This window comes from Jaculus jaculus, chromosome 15, assembly GCF_020740685.1.
Source record: "Jaculus jaculus isolate mJacJac1 chromosome 15, mJacJac1.mat.Y.cur, whole genome shotgun sequence".
Lineage (NCBI taxonomy): Eukaryota > Metazoa > Chordata > Mammalia > Rodentia > Dipodidae > Jaculus > Jaculus jaculus.
Window position 1 is genome coordinate 24,586,219 of NC_059116.1, and position 20,831 is coordinate 24,607,049.

The window sequence follows — 20,831 nt, forward strand, 5'->3', positions numbered from 1 at the left end:
AAGCACCCAGCACCTTACTGGATGGGGTGGCTGTCCAAAAACAGGGCTGAGGGCAGGGTCCAGACCCAAGCCCCATCGGGAACCCATAGACCAGTTCAAAACCAGACTTGCAGCCGGGCGTGGTGGCGCACACCTTTAATCCCAGCCCAGCACTCGGGAGGCAGAGGTAGGAGGACCGCCAGGAGTTCGAGGCCACCCTGAGACTCCATAGTGAAAACTCCAGGTCAGCCTGGGCTAGAGTGAAACCCTACCTCGAAGAAACAGACTTGCCATGGACAGCTGACTCTCCAGCAATGCTGCCGGGGCGGAATTGCCAAGTGTCTAGCATCTGGCGGCCCTCACCTCAGAAGGATGGCAGCCTCAGGTGGGAGCAAGGTTGCGGAAGACCTAAGCCCCCCCCTATGTATCTTCCAGGATAAAGCGAAATACCAGCAGCGATGAGCTGGTGCGCTGTGCAGTGGATGCCGCTACCGCCTACGAGAACATCCTCAATGCCATCAAGGCGGCAGAGGATGCTGCCAACAAGGCCACCAGTGCCTCCGAGTCTGCCCTGCAGGTGGGTGTACCCAGCAGTTTCCCTGGATTCCCTCAGGAGCAAGCTCGTGCTCTTATTCTCTTTTCACGAGCATGGAGTTGGGCTGGAGAGATGGCTTAGCTGTTAAGACTCTTGCCTATGAAGCCTAAGGACCCAGGTTCGATTCCCCAGGCCCTACGTAAGCCAGATGCACATGGTTGGCACATACATATGGAGTTCATTTGCAGTGGCTAGAGGCCCTGGTGTGCCCATTATCACTTTTTCTTCCTCTCTCTGTTTCTAGAAAATAAATACATAAAAATAAATCTTTTTTTAAAAGCATTGTTTATTTCCAGTCAAAGCTTGTTATATAGAATAGGCTTGAACTTGCCCTAGGTATGACTCATTTTGATGTTTACTTATTTGGTGTCTGGAGGCAGTTCAAGAATTATTTATAAAACTCAGTGGAAATTATATTGGTTATTGTAGCAGACAGCTTCAGGTTCACTGAGATGAACTTTCAGACCAGGCACAGTTATGGAGGAAGGGATATTTATTGAAGCTTACAGATCCAGGGGAAGTTCCATAATGGCAGAAGAAGCTGGCCTGCCTTCACAGGCCCAAGCAGAGAGAGAGAAGTACAAGCCAAAAAGCCTAAAGCCACACAGCACATTTCAGGAACACTTTGCATATCTTTAGATTGAAATCGGAAACCCATCACCACAACTTAAGATCCACCCAGTGACACTGCCTCCAGCCAGGTAGCCAGCAGATGCAAACTACAAACAACTGAATATATTGGGGGCCATCTATTCTATTCAAACCACCACAGTTATTAACTTTTGAACCCAAACCAATACTGCATCCTGCTTCTCACAAAGTTGGCTTACATGCTATAAGTATTGACATTTACCAAAAAAGAAAGATTTCTGGAAGTTGTTTGTTTACCATTTCTCTAGTGATTTTGGTCTTACTTGTAGGCCTATCTGTGGAGGCTTATGGGACTTACATGTGCCATATAATATTCCTATAACTGAGAAATAAAATAATAAAATACCGCCTATCAGAGTAGGAAGATAGACCTTCTTGGAAGGTTAGACTTTTAGATTCCAGTGCCTGAAAGTAACTACGTGATTGAAGTCATTATACAAGTGACAGTGAGCAAAAAAATGTCACATAACCAACCAGTATGTCACAAGAGATGGGCCACAGATGTCTATAGAGAAACCTAATGGCATCATGTGGCAAATGGTGTACTTTTAACCCTCTTCTGCTCTTTAAAAAAAAAAATATTTTGTTTTATTTATTTATTGAGTGAGAGAGAGAGGAGGGTGCAGTTAGAGATAGATAAAAAGATAAATAGAGAATGGGTGCGCCAGGGCCTCCAGCCACTGCAAATGAACTCCAGACGCGTGGCCCCCTTGTGGCTCTGGCTTACGTGGGTCCTAGGGAATCAAACCTGGGTCCTTTGGCTTTGCAGGCAAGCAACTTAACCATTGAACCATCCCTCCAGCCCCCTCTTCTACTCTTTAAAGATTAAAGAAGGGCTATAGGTCTAAGGTGAAAACCGTGCTCCAATAGGCTGATGAATGTTTTGCCTTCAGACAGTGATAAAGGAAGATCTTCCAAAGAAAGCTAAGACCCTGAGTTCTGACAGTGACGAACTGCTAAACGAAGCCAAGCTTACACAGAAGAGGCTACAAGAAGGTATTGGGGTGCATGGGCTATTCAGGGGTTTGAGTCAACCTGGGGGACCAGCGTGGAGCAAATGTTCGTCTTGAATTCTAGTGTCAATGTAAGGGACACTCTGCGTTCATGATGCTTGTCATCATCCACCCCACATTCTAAATACCCTCACCCATCAGGTGAAAAATTGACTAAAGTCTTATGGCGTCCTGAGACGGACATTTGGGCTGACTTGGGAAGGGGTGCTTTAAATTGAATCTACTTGGAATGATGGCAGTGGGAACCCAAACATCAAGGTTATTCATTCCAGATTATCACAATGACTTGTTTCAAGATTTCCCAAGTCCTAAAATCTTAGCAACTGAAAATGCCAAAAATTACTATCAGCCTGGGCCTGGTGGCACACGCCTTTAATCCCAGCACTTGGGAAGCAGAGGTAGGAGGATTGCTGTGAGTTCAAGGCCAGCCTGAGACTATCTCAGAGTGAATTCTATTCCAGGTCAGCTTGGGCTAGAGTAAGCCCTACCTCAAAACGCCAAAAAGCAAAAAAAAAAAAAAAAAAAAAAAAAAAAAAAAAAAAAAAAAAAATTACCTTCACTGTGGAACATGAGATTTTTTTTTTTTTCTTTTTGAGTTAGGGTCTCACTCTAGTTCAGGCTGACCTGGAATTCACTATGTAGTCTCAGGGTGGCCTTGAACTCATGGCGATCCTCCTACCTCTGCCTCCCAAGTGCTGGGATTAAAGGCATGTGCCACCATGCCCAGTGAACATGAAAAATTTTTAAGCATAAATGTAGTCTTTGATAAATTTTAATTTTATGTAATTTTTTTTTTCTTTTTTAGTTTTAATTTTTTTTTTTGAGGTAGGGTCTCACTCTAGCTCAGGCTAACCTGAAATTAACCATGGAGTCTCAGGGTGGCCTCGAACTCACAGTGACCCTCCTACCTCTGCCTCCCAAGTGCTGGAATTAAAGGCGTGCGCCACCACGCCCGGCTAATTTTATGTAATTTTTGCATGTGTAGGGTATGTATGTGTTTGTGTGTGTGCTTATGTGTGTGCGGGCATACATGTGTGTTTAGGTGTTTGCCCCCATGTGTGCACATGCCTGTGGATACCAGAGGTTGACACCCAGTACCTTGCTCAGATGCTCTCCACCTTACCTGTTGTGACCAGGGCTCCCTTGAGCGTAGAGCTCACTGTTGCAGCTAATGTAGCTAAGCAGCTTGCCAGGGAGCCCCTGCCTCCACCTCCCCTGATGTGGAAGGATAGGCTGGCTGCCATGCCTACCTGGCATTTGTTTGGGTGCTAAGGATCCAAGTACAGATCCTCACACTTGCATGGCAAACGTTTTATTTACCAACCCTCTTTATATAATTGAAAAAAAATTAAATTGTCTCAGCATGGAGGCATCAGGCAAGGGAAGAACTTTGGCCTACAGATCAAGAATGTTAAATGTATTTTATTTATTTATTTATTTGAGAGAGCGAAAGAGGCAGACAGAGAGAAAGAGAGAATGGACATGCCAGGGCCTCTGGCCACTGCAAACGAACCCCAGATGCATGCGCTCCCTTGTGCATCTAACTTACATGGGTCCTGGGGAATTAAACCATGGTCCTTAGGCTTCACAGGCAAACACCTTAACCACTAAGCCATTTCCCCAGCCCCAGATCAAGAATTTTACTATCTCAAGCTCAACAGTCTCTGTCCTTTGAGAGTGCTGTCTGTTGAATTTCTTTTTTCTTTATTTTTTTTAAAAAAATTTAGAGAAAATTGGCATGCCAGGGCCTCAGCCACTGAACTCGAACTCCAGACACTTGTGCCACCTAGTGGGCATGTACAACCTTGCACTTGCCTCACCTTTATGTGTCTGGCTTACTTAGGATTTGGGGAGTTGAAAATGGGTCTTTAGGCTTCGCAGGCAAGTGCCTTAACCACTAAGCCATCTCTCCAACTCTGTCTGTTGAATTTCTGTGGTCATTTTCAGGCATCCAGAGCTGAGTAGACATCTGAGTTCATGGTCCTCAGTCAGTTTCTTAGTGCTTTCAGAGGGATTAGATGTTGACTTTGTTAATTTAGTTATTGCACATTTTCACAAACAAAAAAGCATCAAAAATAAAACAGAAAAAAGTACTCACATATGATCATTAGCCTGGCAAATTTCAAAATTTAATATTTCATCATGTCATATCTCTTATTCTTTATAAAAATTAGTGCTTAGAGATAAGATGTGGTGCTGGGAATCATATTTAGGGCCTTGAACATGCTATGCATACTCTCTACCCTTCCAGGATCTGTGTTTGAAACAGTTGGAATGCTAATTTGTTGCTAAGCAGAACAGGTCTAGAATCATGAAATCTCATGTCACCAGTGTGGTTTTAAAGCATTTGCTGATCATCTTCCATGACCCAAAGATGGCAGTACCACCAGCTAGAAATGTGTGTCAATACCTAGTTTTGTTTTGTTTTTTAAGGTAGGTCTCACTCTAGCCCAAGCTGACCTAGAACTCACTCTGTAGTCCCAGATTGACTTCAAATTCACATCAATCTTCCCACCTCTGTCTCATGAGTGTTGGGATTAATTAAAGGTATGACCAGCCACCATGCCTGGCTAGTGTCTAGTTTATTATTGTGTTAGTTTGGGCATCTCCGGGAGAACCCTGAGGTACCAGTTTGCTCAGTGGTCTGCCGAAAAAGAAGCAAATATCTATTGTGTGCCATTTGAAGGAAGCTTTCTCTAAAAAGTCTCTACTTGCCTGACAGCAGAGCCATCCTTTCTGTGTTATTTATTTTCTCATTCATTCAACAAATATGAATTAATTAAAGCCCCACCTTGGGCCAGCAATTATACTGTGTGTTGGGGCCCAGGATCAAATAAGACTGACATTTCTTTCAGTAAAGTCTTCAGCACCCCAAAACTTACCCCCCCCCATTTATTCAGCCTCTCCCTCAGTTCCTGCTGGTTTCCAAGAAACCTGTTACCACAAGCCTCCGATAAGCTTCTGGCCTCTGTAGCCAGAGGACCCCAGCGCTGTATAGTGTAGGCACACACAGCAATTATCTGTGGGGTGAACCCTAAGGAACATGGCCTATAGACCCTGGACACTTCCAAGGCCGCAGATGCCCATGGAGGGTCACAATCCACAAAGTAATTGCCTCTTGCTGTTTTCTTTTCTTTTAGAAATCAGCCCAGCTCTTAACAACCTTCAGCAAACCCTGGACGCTGTAACCATGCAGAGGGGCCTGATTAAGTCCAACCTCACCGCCGTCCGCAATGGCCTTCGTGGGATTCAGAGAGGTGGTTGTTTTCCCCCAGACCACTGTTTATGGCTTCTTTAGTTGAATATTTTAGGTTCTTACACCTCCCTGTGTGTGTGTGCATTAGGTGACGTTGATGGCATGATCAGTGGTGCAAAGAGCTTGGTCACAAAGGCCAATGGCATCACGAGTGACATTCTGGATGGACTCGACCCCATCCAGACAGATCTGGGCCGGATTAAGGATACCTATGGGAGCACGCGGAGTGAAGACTTCAGCAAGGCTCTGGCCGATGCCAATAACTCAGGTATCATGCATCCCTAGATCAAGATAATTTAGTAAGGAAGTGCTTTGGCTCATTTGAGTTCTCTCCTGGTAAAGTCTGATCTTAAGTTAAACTATTAGAAAATAGCTCACAAAAATACATTCAAATAATACCGGTGTTCTATTAAAAAGTCTGAGGAGGGTGTTTTATGTTTTTTAAGCTATTATTATTATTTTGGTTTTTCCAGGTAGGTCTCACTCTAGCCCAGGCTGACCTGGAATTCACTATGGAGTCTCAGGGTGGCCTCAAACTCATGGTGATCCTCCTACCTCTGCCTCCTGAGTGCTGGGATTAAAGGCGGGCGCCACCACGCCCGACTTAATCTTTTATTTTTATGTATGTATTAGAGACAGAGAGAAGGAGGGAGAGAGAATGGACGCTCCAGGGCCTCTAGCCACTGGCAAAGGCACTCCAGACTTCTGCGTCACCATGTGTATCTGGCTGACGTGAGACCTGGAGAACTGAACCTGAGTACTTAGGCTTTGCAGGCAAGTGCCTTAACTGCTGAGCCATCTCTCCAGCACGTGTTTTATGTTTTAGTCCATTGGCTTCACTAAACTTTCTGTAGAGTGGTAAGTTCTTAATCACGATGTGTTTATTAAATTGTGATTGGGAGTTTTAAAATTATTTATTTATTTATTTATAAGCAGAGAGAAAAGAGAGAGATGGAAGGAGGGAGGAAGGGAGAAAGAGGGAGAAAATGGGCATGCCAAATCAACTTCAGATGCCTGTGCCACTTTATACATCAGGCTTTACATGGGTCCTGGGAGATCGAAATCGATTCATTAGGTTTTTCTGGCAAGCCTCTTAACAGAAGAGTCATCTCTCCAGTCCTGGATTTATTTATTTATTTTTTTTCTTCAAGGCAGTGTCTCACTCTAGCCCAGTCTGACCTGGTACTTTCTTAATAGCCTGAGGCTGGCCTTGGGTTCCCAGTGACCCTCCTACCTCAGCCTCCCAAACGCTGGGACTAAGGGCATGCACCACCACACCTGGCTTAAATTATGATTGATATTTAGGATAGGAAAACAAATAGTTTTTCCTACAGTGATCAAGGGAAAGGATTTGATACCTATGTTGCAAATAAAACCCATGATACATCGAGAAGGGGAGAATTACCTGATTCTAATCCATCTTGTTCCAAGACACCAGTAAACAATTAATTCTCAGTATGAACACCTGTATTGAACTTTTTCTTGACGATACACTATTTCAACTTTCCATTTTCTTATTTCACCAACAGTAAAGAAATTAACCAAGAAACTGCCTGATCTTTTGATCAAGATTGAAAGCATCAATCAACAACTGTTGCCCCTCGGAAATATCTCCGACAACGTGGACCGAATACGAGAACTCATCCAACAGGCCAGAGATGCTGCCAATAAGGTGGGGGTCCCTCACGTTGTCTTAGCTTCTGCTAGTTCTCCGACAGTCTAGTGGCCAGGTCCAGTCCTTGCCTCTCTCCTTGGGATGACGTGAGCTGCTAGCGTGACGGTGTGATGCAATAAGTACAGGCGCTGAGATGCCGCACTGTGTTTCTGCACAAGGCTGCTTGAATGCAAACACAATGAAGGTGAGAGTCGGTATGATCACCAAGATGACTGTGCAGTGACCACCAAGCAGGTAGCAAGCGCAGTGTGGAGACTCGGGACCAAAGATTCATTCATGACTTGGGCAGAAAAGCCTTTCATGGAAAGTGGCATGTGTAAGATTTCTAGCTCTCCTTAAAAATAGTGTACAATAGCCGGGCGTGGTGGCGCACGCGGGAGGCAGAGGTAGGAAGATCGCCATGAGTTCGAGGCCACCCTGAGACTCCATAGTGAATTCCAGGTCAGCCTGGGCTAGAGTGAGACCCTACCTCAAAACAAACAAACAAACAAAAATAGTGCCCAAAAAAGTGGCACATGTGACTGGAGTTCATTTGCACTGGCAAGAGGCTCTGGCATGCCCATACTCTATCTGTTTCTCCTTCCTTCTCTCTCTCTCTCTCTCTCTCTCTCTCCCCCTCCACCTCTCTTTGCTTGCAAACAAATCACAAACAAAGTACTTCTAAAATAGTACACAATATATAACTCAGGAGTTAAATCTCTCTGGAATTTTTCACTTAATAATTTTGGACTTTAGTTGTCTGTGAGTAACTAAAACCTTAGGAAGCAAGCCTCAAATAAGGGAGGAACTACTGTAAATTAAATGTCTTATATTTTTCAATTGGCTCCCATGTGAACTTTTGCAGAGAGAGAGAGAGAGAGAGGGAGGGAGGGAGGGAGGGAGGGAGGGAGGGAGGGAGGGAGGGAAAGGGAAAGAAAATGAATGAACAAAGCAAGTTGGAATACCACTGCCCAAGAAGCACTGTGGCTGATTTCAGTGTCTCTCCTCTTAAGCATCAGGACATGTCCCTTCTAGGAAAGTGAGGAATAACAGCATAGGGTGTTTCATAAGGAAACTAGGAGCATAAGGCACAGTTGGAAGGACCTATCCTCTACAACCCACAAGTGCTTTGTGAAAACCAAATGAAAAAGGTGCATGCCTATAGTCCCTGCTCTTGGGAGGTGGAGGCAGGAGGACCAGAGGTTCAGAGTCTTTGGATACAGAACAAATTCTGGTCCATCATAAGCTATGTGAGACCCTATATTTTAAAAAAAGGGGTGGGGGCTAGAGAGATGGCTTAGTGGTTAAGGCGCTTGCCTGCAAAGCCTAAGGACCCATGTTCGACTCTCCAGATTCCACGTAAGCCAGATGCACAAAGGTGAGGCAAAGTACAAGGTTGCATGTGCCCACTAGGTGGCGCAAGCATCTGGCGTTCGATTTCAGTGGCTGAGGCCCTGGAACGCACACTCTTGCTCTCTACAAAAAAAAAAAAAGAAAAAGAAAAAAAAAGAACAAATGAATTATCTATAGCTGTTACCTTCCTGTGTTGATTCCTTAATTTATTCAATGAAATGTAAGGTGTCACATAGCACCGTGATTCAGAGCTGGTCAACCAAGCTGGACTGTCTTATCTCATGCTTGCTCTGTCACTTATGAGCTATGAGGCCTTGGGACAATCCCTTTATCTCTCTGTACTTTGGTTTCTTTATCTGAAGAACTTATCTGCACCAACCTCAGGAGGTGACATTAATAACAGCACTGATCTCAGGAGGTGACATTCATAATTAACACCAACCTCAGGATGTCATTAGAATTAAATAAGCTAATGCAGAGCAGTGCCTGGCAGATAGCAGACAACATCAGTGGAAAATAATAATAATAAAAATAGAAGTAAGCAAGTGCTTTTGAACACTTAGTATGCTCTGGTACTGGGTGTGAAGACACAGAAGTGATTAAGCTATGGTACTAACCTCAGGTTGCTCAACCAACCACTGTTGGTGGATTCTTATACCGACATGGTGAATAGAGGTATAGAATGTGTGTCTTAGAAATGCCCGGTTCTGGGGCTGGAGGAAGGGCATAGCCATTAAGATGTTTGCCTGCAAAGCTGAAGGACCCAGGTTCAATTCCCCAGGATCCATTTAAGCCAGATGCACAAGGTGGCACATGTGTCTAGAGTTCATTTGTAGTGACTGAAGGCCCTGGAACACCCATTCTCTCTCTTTCTCTTTCTCCCTCTTTCTGTCTGTTAAATAAATAAATTAAAAATAAATATTTGTTTTTAAAAAGAAATGCCCAGTTCTGGGCTGAGGATAAGGCTCAGTGGCAGAGCATTTGCCTAGTATGAATGGACCCCTGCGTGTATTTCCCCAAACTAAAAAACAAAACAAAAACAAAAGTACTCAGTCTTATCTGGAGGGGCTCCAAAAGAACATTAATAAACAGCACATATAGGTGTGTGTAAGAATGTTTGCTACAACACAGTTTCTAATTACAATTTAAAAAATTTATTTTTGGTTTATATTTATTTATTTATTTGGGCGCGACAGACAGAGAAAGAGGCAGAGAGAGAGAGAATGGGCGCGCCAGGGCTTCCAGCCTCTGCAGACAAATTCCAGATGCATGCGCCCCCTTGTGCATCTGGCTAACATGGGTCCTGGGGAATTGAGCCTCGAACCGGGGTCCTTAGGCTTCACAGGCAAGCACTTAACCGCTAAGCCATCTCTCCAGCCCTAATTACAATTTTTTAAGCCAAGTATTTACAGAGTAAATGCTAATGAGTTGGGATCATGAATATTTACACGAATCAATATGAAAAATAGCGCCTGGCATAGAAAGCACATCATAGAAGGATGCCTATATGCCATTCACATAAAATATGAAAAACATCTGGCTGGGGAGATGACTCAGCAGTTAAAGGTGCTCGCTTGCAAAGCCTGACAGCCAGGGCTTGATTCTTCAGGACCCACACAAAGTCAGATGCACAAAGTGGCACATGCATCTGCAGTTCGTTTGCAGTAGCAGGAGGCCCTGGCATGCCCACCCTCACTTGCAAATAAACAAATGAAAATATTTTTTTTTTAACATGCAAGATGTGAAAATCGTCACAAAAACGACCTCTCTGAGCACACCCCCTTTCTTAAGTAGGATGTGTGACACCTTATTCCTCCTCTCAGGTCGCGGTCCCCATGAGGTTCAATGGCAAATCTGGTGTCGAGGTCAGGCTGCCAGCTGACCTGGAAGACTTGAAAGGATATACATCTCTGTCCTTGTTTCTTCAAAGACCCGATTCCAGAGAAAATGGGGGAACCGAGGACATGTTTGTGATGTACCTTGGAAATAAGGATGTAAGTACTGCTTCGACATTATTCTCTCTCTCTCTCTCTTTTAAGCAGTGTTTTAGAGGTGTGTATTAGTTATTTTCTCTTCTGCAACTAAATATTTGATATTAATCAACTTGGAAGGAAGGAAGGAAGGGAGGGAGGGAGGGAGGGAGGGAGGGAGGAAAGAAGGAAGGGGTTTTATTTGGCTAACAGCTAGAGGTGACAGGCAGGAAGGCATGGTGGCAGGAACTTTCAATCCACAATGAGGAAACAGAGGGCGATGCATGCTGCTGCTCAGCCAGCTCTCTCCTTTTTACCCACTCCAAGACCCCAGCCCATGGAACAGTGTAGCTCAGTTTTGGTGGGTTCCCCCAGTTCAGTTAACCAAATCCAGAAAAACCCTCACAGACATTCCCAGAGATGTAGTTCCACTGGATTCTAAATCCTGTCAAGTTGCTTGCTAAAGCGTAACCACCACAAGGTGTGTACTTTTCAGACCGGAGGCTCAGCTGTGGCAGAGCTCTTTGTCCGTCATTGGAAATCCCACCCAGATATCCACTAACCCAGCACCCTCTCCATCGTGAATGTGAGCTGCGTGTAGAACGAGAAGCCTTCCCCCCGTGGGCTCAGAATGTGGGCACATACACACTTACGTGCATGCATCAGTGTCAGGTTTTCATGAAAATCAATAATCGCTTCTCCTTACAGAACCGTGACCCTCGGTTCCCCCATTTTCTCTGGACCCTGTCCTCTTCCTCAGTCGAGACTTCCCCAAGTCTGAGGAGTGGGGACCATATAAGGATGAGGGCTGGGGCAAAATGAAGTCTCTGGTGCCTAAAATAAGAAATGTGTGTAGGGGGTGTCCTTTTATCATTGTCAAGCTCATTAAGCCACGACCGTTACAGGCATTTTATCCTTTTTTTTTTTTTTTTTTTTTGATTGTGTGTATGAGCATGTTCTGTGGAATAGGTGCACGTGTGCACAATGCTCACACTCCATCTTCACGCTTCAGGAGGCCAGAGGAGAATGCCAGGTGTCCCCTTGCTTTCACTCATCTGTGTTTTCTTTTCTTTTTTTTTTTTTAACTTTTTATTTATTTATTTGAGAGCGACAGACACAGAGAGAAAGACAGATAGAGGAAGAGAGAGAGAACGGGCGCGCCAGGGCTTCCAGCCTCTGCAAACGAACTCCAGACGCGTGCGCCCCATGTGCATCTGGCTAACGTGGGACCTGGGGAACCGAGCCTCGAACTGAGGTCCTTAGGCTTCACAGGCAAGCGCTTAACCGCTAAGCCATCTCTCCAGCCCTTCTTTTTCTTTTTATTGAACCCCTCACTGAACCTTGGAGCTGCTATTTTTCTTTTAGACAGTCTGACTAGCAAGTCCCGCCCATGCTCCTGTCTCTGCTCCCCACAGGTCTAGATTCACAGGTGTGCATGACCACACCAGCTATTTATGTGGGTGCTAGGGAATCAAACTCAGTTGGTCTCAGGCCTTTATGTTTGTGAGCAAGCCCTACTAAGCCATCTCTCAGCTCCTGTAGGTATTTTGAGTAGTTAAATTCAGCTTTTTTTATAAATAATTTTCTTATTTATTTATAAGAGACAGAGGGACAGAGGGAGAGAGAATGGGTGTACCAGGACCTCTAGTCACTGCAAACAAACTCCAGATGCATGGGCCACGATGTGCATCTGGCTAACGTGGGACCTGGAGAGCCAAACCTGGGTCCTTAGGCTTCAAAGGCATGCACCTTAACCTCTAAGCCATCTCTCTAGCCCGATTTCAGCTTTTATTTGTCCTCCTTTTAAATATGTTCCTCCGAAGTAAGAGACAGAGGAAAAGCTAGTCACTGGGTTCGAGTTCAGTTGTTCAAACTGAAATGTCTAGAGAATGGTTCTTGGAAATTCTGCCTGATTGGGACATTGTTGGCTATCAGCAGTGGACATTATATTTAAAGATTCTTAAGGCCAGCACTACTATGATTAATTGCCCTTTTTGTGCTTTGAGGTGTTGGGAACTTTATTTACAGCTTTCTTACACTGCACACTTTTGCTTTGTATTATGAAATACGTAATACTTAATGCCATCAGCATATTTATGCCTTGAGCAGTGTATTCACAGACTCCACACCGTGGATTCAAAGAATGATGGTTTGGAAATATTCAGAAAAGGAAATGTATGTAGCACAGTTGGTGGAATGCTTGCCAAGCATGCATGAAGTCCTGGGCTTGATTCCCCAACACGTATAAAACACTGTATGTAGTGAACCCTATTATCCCAGCACCCAGGAAGTATTGGTAGGAGGATCAGAAGTTCACGGTCATCATTGGACTACATAGTGGGTTTAAGACCAACCTGGGCTACGTGAGACTCTCAAAAAACTGACAAAAATTCAGAAAAATTCATCTGTAATGGATATAGATAGCCTTTTATCATTATTCTCTGAACAATGCAATAGGCCAACTATTTACATAGCATTTGCATTAATGAGATACTGTAAGTAGCCTAAAGAGATTTTCAAGTCTGCAAGGAGATGTGTATAGCTTATACGTAGATGCTGTGCCAGTTTATTTAAACATCTGCAGATTTGGTTCTCCTCAGGGGTTCTGGATCTAGTCCCCTGTTGATACCGGGGCAACTGTTCTTGTTCTGTACCATAGCCTATATTTATGATAAACAAAAATTTATTTCTTGGCTGTCCTGAATGCCCAAGTTCACCTAAGAATGGTTAATGTGATCAATTTTAACTCCACATATATTTTATCACAATTTAAACAATTATTTCTGAGCTGGAGCTATGTCTCAGCAGTTAAAAGCACTTGTTTGCAAACCCTGCCGGGGCCTGGGTTCAATTCCCCAGTACCCATGTAAAGCTAGATATACAACGTGGAGTTCCTTGGCAGTGGCAAGAGGCTCTGGTTTGTCCATTCTCTCTCTCTCTCCACAAATAAATTTAAAATTTTAAAAATTATTTCTTAATTAAGGTCTCACATCGTAATAGGGAAGCTAGCTCCACACATAAGTGACCATGACGATATAGTGATGTCATGGCAGGGGCACATGATGTTAAGAAAGCATTGTATGTGGTCCTGGGGGGTAAAGGTGGCATACCTCCCTTACAGATAAAAACCTACTGGGCAACTGAACCTATGTCAGTCCATTTGGGGGGCAGGTACTGATGGACTGAGGAATCAACAAATGAGACAGGCCAGGCATTAGTCGGGATCCAGTATTCTGTATTAGTCTCAGGAGGGTGTACTTCATGACTCTGTCTGCCCAAGGCTTATTGCACAAAATCCGTGAATTTATGCAGTAAACTTTTAAGGACCCCCTTGAGATGGAAAAATGATAAAACACAGCATGTGAAGAATTCTGAGATGGCCTTTATGTCTCCAGGCCTCCAAGGACTATATCGGCATGGCCGTTGTGGATGGCCGTCTCACGTGCGTCTACAACCTGGGGCAGCGTGAGGCTGAAGTCCAGGTGGACCAGGTGCTGACCGAGAGTGAGACTCAGGAGGCGGTGATGGACCGGGTCAAATTCCAGAGGTACGGTCCCATGGGCTCCTGTTCTGTCAACTAGACTGCCTCCTCACCAGACTCTTCCGCAGCCGTGTGTTGCCAGACCCTGGCTTTAGCATCTTGACTTTGAATTCCTTGATTTTTCTTAACGCCTCGTTATCTCATTTTCAACAGAATCTATCAGTTTGCCAGGCTTAATTATACCAAAGAAGCCACATCCAATAAACCCAAAGCACCCCAGTTCCATGACACAGACAGTGGAAATAGCAACTCACTCCTGAATTTGGATCCTGAAAATGTTGTGTTTTATGTTGGAGGTTACCCGCCTGATTTTCAAGTAAGTGCTTGGTGCTATTTCGCTCAATGAAATACTCAAATCGTAGTCTGATACAACAAACTCATGTCTCTATTTTAATTAATTATGTATACAAGGAATTTAATCACATGTTCTTACGGCACATCTAGTGATAACAGCTCAGACCTACGTACTACCTGTGTGCACTGTTCAAAGCTTAACTATATTAATTTAAGCAGGTGCCGTTATCACTCCCACTTCCCAGAAAGAGATGCGGAGGCACAGAGGTTTGATAAGTTTATCTTGCCCAGGTTTAGACAGCTCCTAAATGGCAAAGCCAGAGCATCTAGCTTCAGAGTCCACATTCTATTTCCTTTTGATTGTATTATATTTTTTTTCAATTTTTGGCATTTTCATACATGTATATAATGTATTACCAGCTCTTATTCCCTCCTCCTCCCAATTACATCCTTCTTCCCACTAGTCTCCATCTTACTTTCATGAACTGTTCTTATTTTAACCCATTGAGCAAAATTAGGGTTTCTTGTATGATCATGGGTGGAGGGTTATTTGCCATGGAATGGGCAGTTTACCAGTGGTTACACTATGGGTGATCCTGGCTCCCTTCTCCCGGCAGCCATTAGGTTACATTAGCTACTTTGGAAGGTCTCACGTATCTTCCCCCTGTGATGTGTTGACAGGCTCGATCTTGTGCAGAAAACCACAGCGTTTGTGAATTCATGAGTTCAACATCCAAGTCACATCCAGATGACGGCATTGCGCAGTCCCCCTCTACCCGCCCCCTGCTTTTACATTATTCCTACCCCCTTCTTCCACAAGGTTCCCAGGGCCCTCAACCTTATTCTAGGGTTTTTTTTTCAACACCGTCGCTCTTCTTGGTTCCACTCGTAAAGGATGTATTTTGTTTCCTTCTCAGCTTCCAAGCAGACTAAACTTCCCTCCATACAAAGGCTGCATTGAGTTAGATGACCTCAATGAGAATGTTCTGAGTTTGTACAACTTCAAAAGAACGTTCAATCTCAACACAACTGAAGTGGAGCCTTGTCGAAGGTAAATGGGGCCTGGAAGCCCGTGTCTGGTGGGTTTGGGGACCTACGCAAAGACCTGTGAGCTTGTTGATGTGGCTTGTTTCTGGGGCCAGTAGCTCTTAACCTTGCAGGCTCTTCCTTCTTTCCTACAATCTAATGATGACAGTTTTTTTTCCCCCCCTAATCTGTATAAAGCATCAGAGTTAATAGAGTTTCCTCAATATATTTCAAGAAAATTAGGCCAGGCATGGTGGCACATGTCTTTAATCCCAGTTCTTGGGAGGTCTGAGATAGGAGGATCACTGTGAGTTCAAGGCCAGCCTGAGACTACATAGTGAATTCCAGGTCAGCCTGGGTTAGAGTGAGACCCTACCTCAAAAAAAAAAAAAAAAAAAAAAAAAAAGTTTCTATTTTGGTGTCTCCTACAACAAAACATTCAATAGCATTAACTGGTTTAGTCACACACTTGAGTATTAGCCTTAAAATCTTAACAATAGTGGCCTACAAAGTGGGTAACTTTCTAGGTTCTTTGTCATCTAAACCCATGGGAAAATTGCTGCCTTAAACTCCTAAAAACCATTCTTCCAACTAAAAGCGTCTGGGATAGCCAGGCATGGTGGTGCACACCTTTAATCCCAGCACTCGGGGCGGGTTGGGGAGGCAGAGGTAGTAGGAGCCCCATGAGTTTGAGGCCACCCTAAGACTACATAGTAAATTCCAGGTCAGCCTGGGCTAGAGTGAGACCCTCCCTTGAAAAACTTTAAAAAAAAAAAAAAAAGGAAAGTTTGGGATATTCCAATATGAAGTGGATAATTATGTGTTCATTCTTCAGTATAAACTTATATTTAAAAGTAATAGTTTCCTACATCAAGATTTTCAGCTAGTGGGCCACTTCCTCATAGGCAGACCTTTCCAGAAGGGGGTCTTGACTATTTTTTTTTTTTTTTTAGTATACCCAGGAGAAAACGCTGAGTGTTTAAACATTTTAGCAGCATTTTCTTTTCATCAACACTAAGGCAACACTAGACTGTGCAGACCTTGGTTCCATTTTTTTTTCATCATCTCATATTAATAAGCACACCCGCACGGTGATCCTTCACTGCCACGTTCTCCCTTCTGGCTGTTGTTTGCAGGAGGAAGGAAGAGTCGGACAAGAACTATTTCGAAGGCACAGGCTACGCTCGTATTCCAACCCAAGCAAATGCTCCCTTCCCAACCTTCGTCCAAACCATCCAGACCACAGTGGATCGAGGTTTGCTGTTCTTTGCAGAAAAGCAGGTGATGTATATTACGTACACAGATCCTACCAACTCTGTTCACTCTCTGTAGCCATCTGGGGATAACGGGGTTGCTGTAAATACCCAATCTAGATCTGCAGAAACCTATGTCAGTGTGACCTACATCCTTTCCCTTGGCCAGTTGTGTTTTCTTTCTGCTGGGGAGGGAAGGAGTAGGGGAAGTGAATTTTGAGAAGGAGGAGGGATCAGGAAGTGGAGACCGAACGTGCTACCAAAATGAGGAAGGAATCTCTTCTTTTCCCATCCTATTCTCATTGCCAGTTCTAGTCTTCTAAAATGACTGCTTGAGCTGAAGAGATAGATTAAAGGTTAAGGTACTTGCCTGCAATGCCTAAGGACCCTGGTTCGATTCCCCAGTACCCACATAAAGCTGTATGCACTAGGTAGTGCATGTGTCTGGAGTTCTCTGGCCATGGTTAGAGGTCCTGGCGCACCCATTATCTCTCTTTCTCTCATAAACAAACAAACAAATAAAATAAAATAATTTTTAAAATGACTACTTTCCTAATAATCTACTTATTCTGCCTCAAAACAAGCAGACTCTCTGGGATCCCCAAGGTCTAGCCACCTTGACTTCTTGCATCTTCTGCCTTGGTCTGGTTCTTGCCAGGCTGTAGGGTATCGAGTCTTTATGAGCCTGACCCCTTGACTTTCCAAGACATGGCGTTTAAGTTAGGTAAATCCCCTTGTTATCATCAGCGCCATCTGCTGGTCGAGGAAAAGTGTTGGCTGCCTAGGGTTTTTAGTGGATAGATATCAGGAATCGACCCTCAGTAGCTACTCTCACAAGTGGTGTTTATGGAAAAATTTGCATCCTCCCATAGGCTCGGATTGGGGACTGAGAGTGACATAGGGCTTGAGATTTTCCCCTATCCTCCTACCTACAGGGTGGGGGCAGAGACACAGGTCAACTCTTCTCTTCAGGTTGGTCTGGTCCCTTCCCTTAGCTCTGATGGTTTGAGTGGGTCCCAACCAGCGAGAAGCATGAAGGTAGTTGTTTTCCAACAGAGGTCTTTGTCTAGGTGGAGGGTCTCTTCCAAAATGTTTGAGATCAGGAGTGTTTTCAATTTTGGATTTTTTTTTCCCCCAGTCTTCAGAATACTTGTATGCACATAATGAGAAATCTTTGGGGTGGTACATAAGTCTAAACATGAAGTCTGCGCATGCATGTTTAATATGCATCTTATGCACGTATCCTGAGTATAGTTTTGTACAATAATTTTTGGATTTTCAAAATTACCTTTGTGTGTATGTGTGTGCGTGAATGTGAGCATACATGTATCCTTGATGCATGTGAGAGGAGAGAGAATGGGCTTGCCAGGGCCTTTCAGCTGCTGCGAACGAACTTTAGACCCATGCGCCCCCTTTTGGGCGTGCATGGCATTACATGCTTGTGACACTTGCATCTGGGTGCATAGGATCTAGGGGATTCAAACAGGAGTCCTTAGACTTCACAGACAAGTACCTTAACTTGTAAGCCATCTCTCCAGCCTTCCTTCCATCTTCTGTGAGGCAGGGTCTCTTGTTTACTGTGCATATGCCAGACTAGTTAGCCCACAAACTCCCAGGAAATCTCCAGTCTTTACCAACCATCTTACTATGTGGGGGGCTGGGATTACAGCTTGCCACTGCATCTGGCTTATGTGGGCTTTGGGGGTCTAAACGTGGTGTACCCTGCTTCCATAGCAAGCACTTTTACCCACCAAGCCATCTCCCCAGCCTTGTACAACGTATTTCATAAATTTGTGCGTGGAGTGAAGTTTGTGTCACATTAAACTATCAAACCTGTGGCATTGTACTGGTGCTGAAACAAAAAGTATTCAGTCTTGAAGCATGTTACATTTTGAGTCTTTGGATTAGGTTTGCTCAGCCTGTCTTATATTTTAAAATTCTTGGAGATGAAGAACCAGAAATAGTCAGTATTTATATTAGAGGAAAACTTACATAATGTCATTGCATAAGAAGTGATTCAAAGAACTACTGTTAAGTGGAGAGCTTGTTACTGTCTGGGAGCTGGTGATACCTGGCCTTGTGAGCTGATGAATTGTCAAGAGCAAAGTTTAGGGTTCACACCAAAAGACTGGTAGTCTTGTAGATGGGGAGGATGTGCTTCCCAGTGAGACCATTTATCACAGGGACCTGGGTTAGAGCAAAGCTTTCAAGTCTAAGTTAGAAATTCCCCACCTTTTCTGACCAAATAGCTGATTCAAGTGCATGCCACATGATGGAGAAACACAGCCTCGACAGGGGAAGGCCAGTATTGCCCAGAGGTGCATTGTAAATGGGATAATTATGAATTCATCACAATTTTGAGGAGCAGCATTGGAGGAATCCAACAGGGACACAGGTTTGAAGAATGCCTGGCAATGGGAAGCGTAGGGGTAATCGGGACCAGAAGGGGGGCTCGGCTTGGCAAGTCAGAGGTTCGTGCTGAGGGACAAAGCAAAGAGTAGGGCCTCACCACATTTCTGGGGCATCTGGGCTGTGCCCTGAGAGCAAAGGAAGCCACGGGCTCACACTGGCGGGTTCGGAAGGCTGCTGTTGTTGCAGAGTGGAAGCTGATTCAAGAGGGATATCAGTGGGCCGTTGCTGTGTAGTCAAGCCTAAGGTGACATGGCTGAGACGGGTGATGAGATTTCATTGGATGGAGGGAAGGAAGGGTCAGGAAGGACTCTTGGGTATGTGGCTTATTCAACTAGGTGCTGAGGAAAGGGAGGGAGAAGCTGAGTGAAGAAAAGAGAGAGAGGCTTGGCATCATGTGAGATGCAGGCAGACCATGAATTCCGCCCAGAGTCCTCTGAGCCGAGGTGTCTCTGGCCGGGTCTTGGGAACACAGCTCCTGGCTTGAGGATCACTGAGGCTTTCTGGGTACAGCTTAGTGGGTACCATGAGAATGACTGTGATTATCACAGGGATCAGAGGGAAGGAGACCCGGTGCAGTTCCCCAGAGGGACCCCCGATGCTGAAACAGGTGGTAGAGGGGATGAGGCAATGAAAAATTCAAGGAAGACACAGGAAGAAACAGAAACACATCTGGGCATTAAGTCAACAGGAAGCACTTGGATTTCTTTTAAAATTTTATTTTAATTTGTTTATTTGAGAGAGAGAGAGAGGAGAGAGAGCCTGTAGCCCCTGCAAATGAACTCAGACACATGTGCCACCTTGTGCATCTGGGTCCTGGGGAACTGAATCTGGATCCTTTGGCTTTTCAGGCAAGCACTTTAACCACTAAGCCATCTCTCCAGCCCAGCACTCCCATTTTTTTTTGTTTATTTTTATGTATTTATTTGAGAGCGACAGACAGAGAAAGAGGCAGATAGAGAGAATGGCCATGCCAGGGCCTCCAGCCACTGCAAATGAACTCCAGACACATGTGCCCCCTTGTGCATCTGGCTAACGTGGGTTCTGGGGAATCAAGCCTCGAACCGGGGTCCTTAGGCTTCACAGGCAAGCACTTAACCACTAAGCCATCTCTCCAGCCCAGCACTCACATTTTTAAGCAACTGTAATGATCCGCACCTTTTCAGTTTCCGTTTGGCATGCTGGTTCTGGGTGGGATGAAACAAACTCATGACCGTGGCTAGTGTGCATGGGGTCACCCTGAGGGCCGAGTACTGACCCCGTGATGATTGACAGTAGTCAGCATCACCCACCTCCTGTGAGGGAGGTCCTACAGCGCTGGCCTCCCTTTCGGCTGAGGAGGCAGAGAGTGCTGGGTGATTTGAGGGGCACTAGGGCCCCTGCACGCTGGTTCGTCCTCAGCTGGGCTTCTAGTAATGTGCGTTGCTTCCATACTCCAGGATCACTTCATATCCCTGAATATAGAAGGCGGCCACCTCATGGTGAGATACAAACTGGATTCGGAGCCACCCAAGGAGCAAGAAACACCAGAAACCATCAACAACGGGAGAGATCATTCGGTATGTCCTCTAAGTTGATTTCCTTGAGTTGTCAAATGGGTATGGACCTTTAAAATGAATTCATTGGGGGCTTGAGAGAATGCTCAGTGGTTAAAAGCACTTGCTTGCAAAGCCTGATGGTATACGTTCAATTCCCTCGTATCCACGTACAGCCAGATGCACAAAGTAGTGCAGGCATCTGGAGTTTGCTTGCAGAGGCAGGAGACACTCTCCTATGCTCTCTGGCTTTCTCTCTGTCTCTACACCCCTGTCTCTGTCAAATGAACAAATAAAAAATA

At 44.7% G+C, this 20,831-nt stretch overlaps 1 protein-coding gene across 1 annotated transcript in view; it reads left to right on the forward strand.

Moving 5' to 3' along the window:
* The window catches only part of Lama3 (laminin subunit alpha 3), a 327,578-nt gene that overhangs the window by 266,857 nt on the left and 39,890 nt on the right, over positions 1–20,831 (forward strand). Inside the window, exons 51-61 of the mRNA XM_045135309.1 lie at positions 415–556; positions 2,119–2,221; positions 5,379–5,495; positions 5,583–5,762; positions 7,024–7,166; positions 10,325–10,495; positions 13,867–14,018; positions 14,166–14,328; positions 15,224–15,357; positions 16,469–16,613; positions 20,434–20,553. Coding sequence (XP_044991244.1) covers positions 415–556; positions 2,119–2,221; positions 5,379–5,495; positions 5,583–5,762; positions 7,024–7,166; positions 10,325–10,495; positions 13,867–14,018; positions 14,166–14,328; positions 15,224–15,357; positions 16,469–16,613; positions 20,434–20,553 — 1,570 coding nt within the window. The remainder of the gene's footprint in view (positions 1–414; positions 557–2,118; positions 2,222–5,378; positions 5,496–5,582; positions 5,763–7,023; positions 7,167–10,324; positions 10,496–13,866; positions 14,019–14,165; positions 14,329–15,223; positions 15,358–16,468; positions 16,614–20,433; positions 20,554–20,831) is intronic.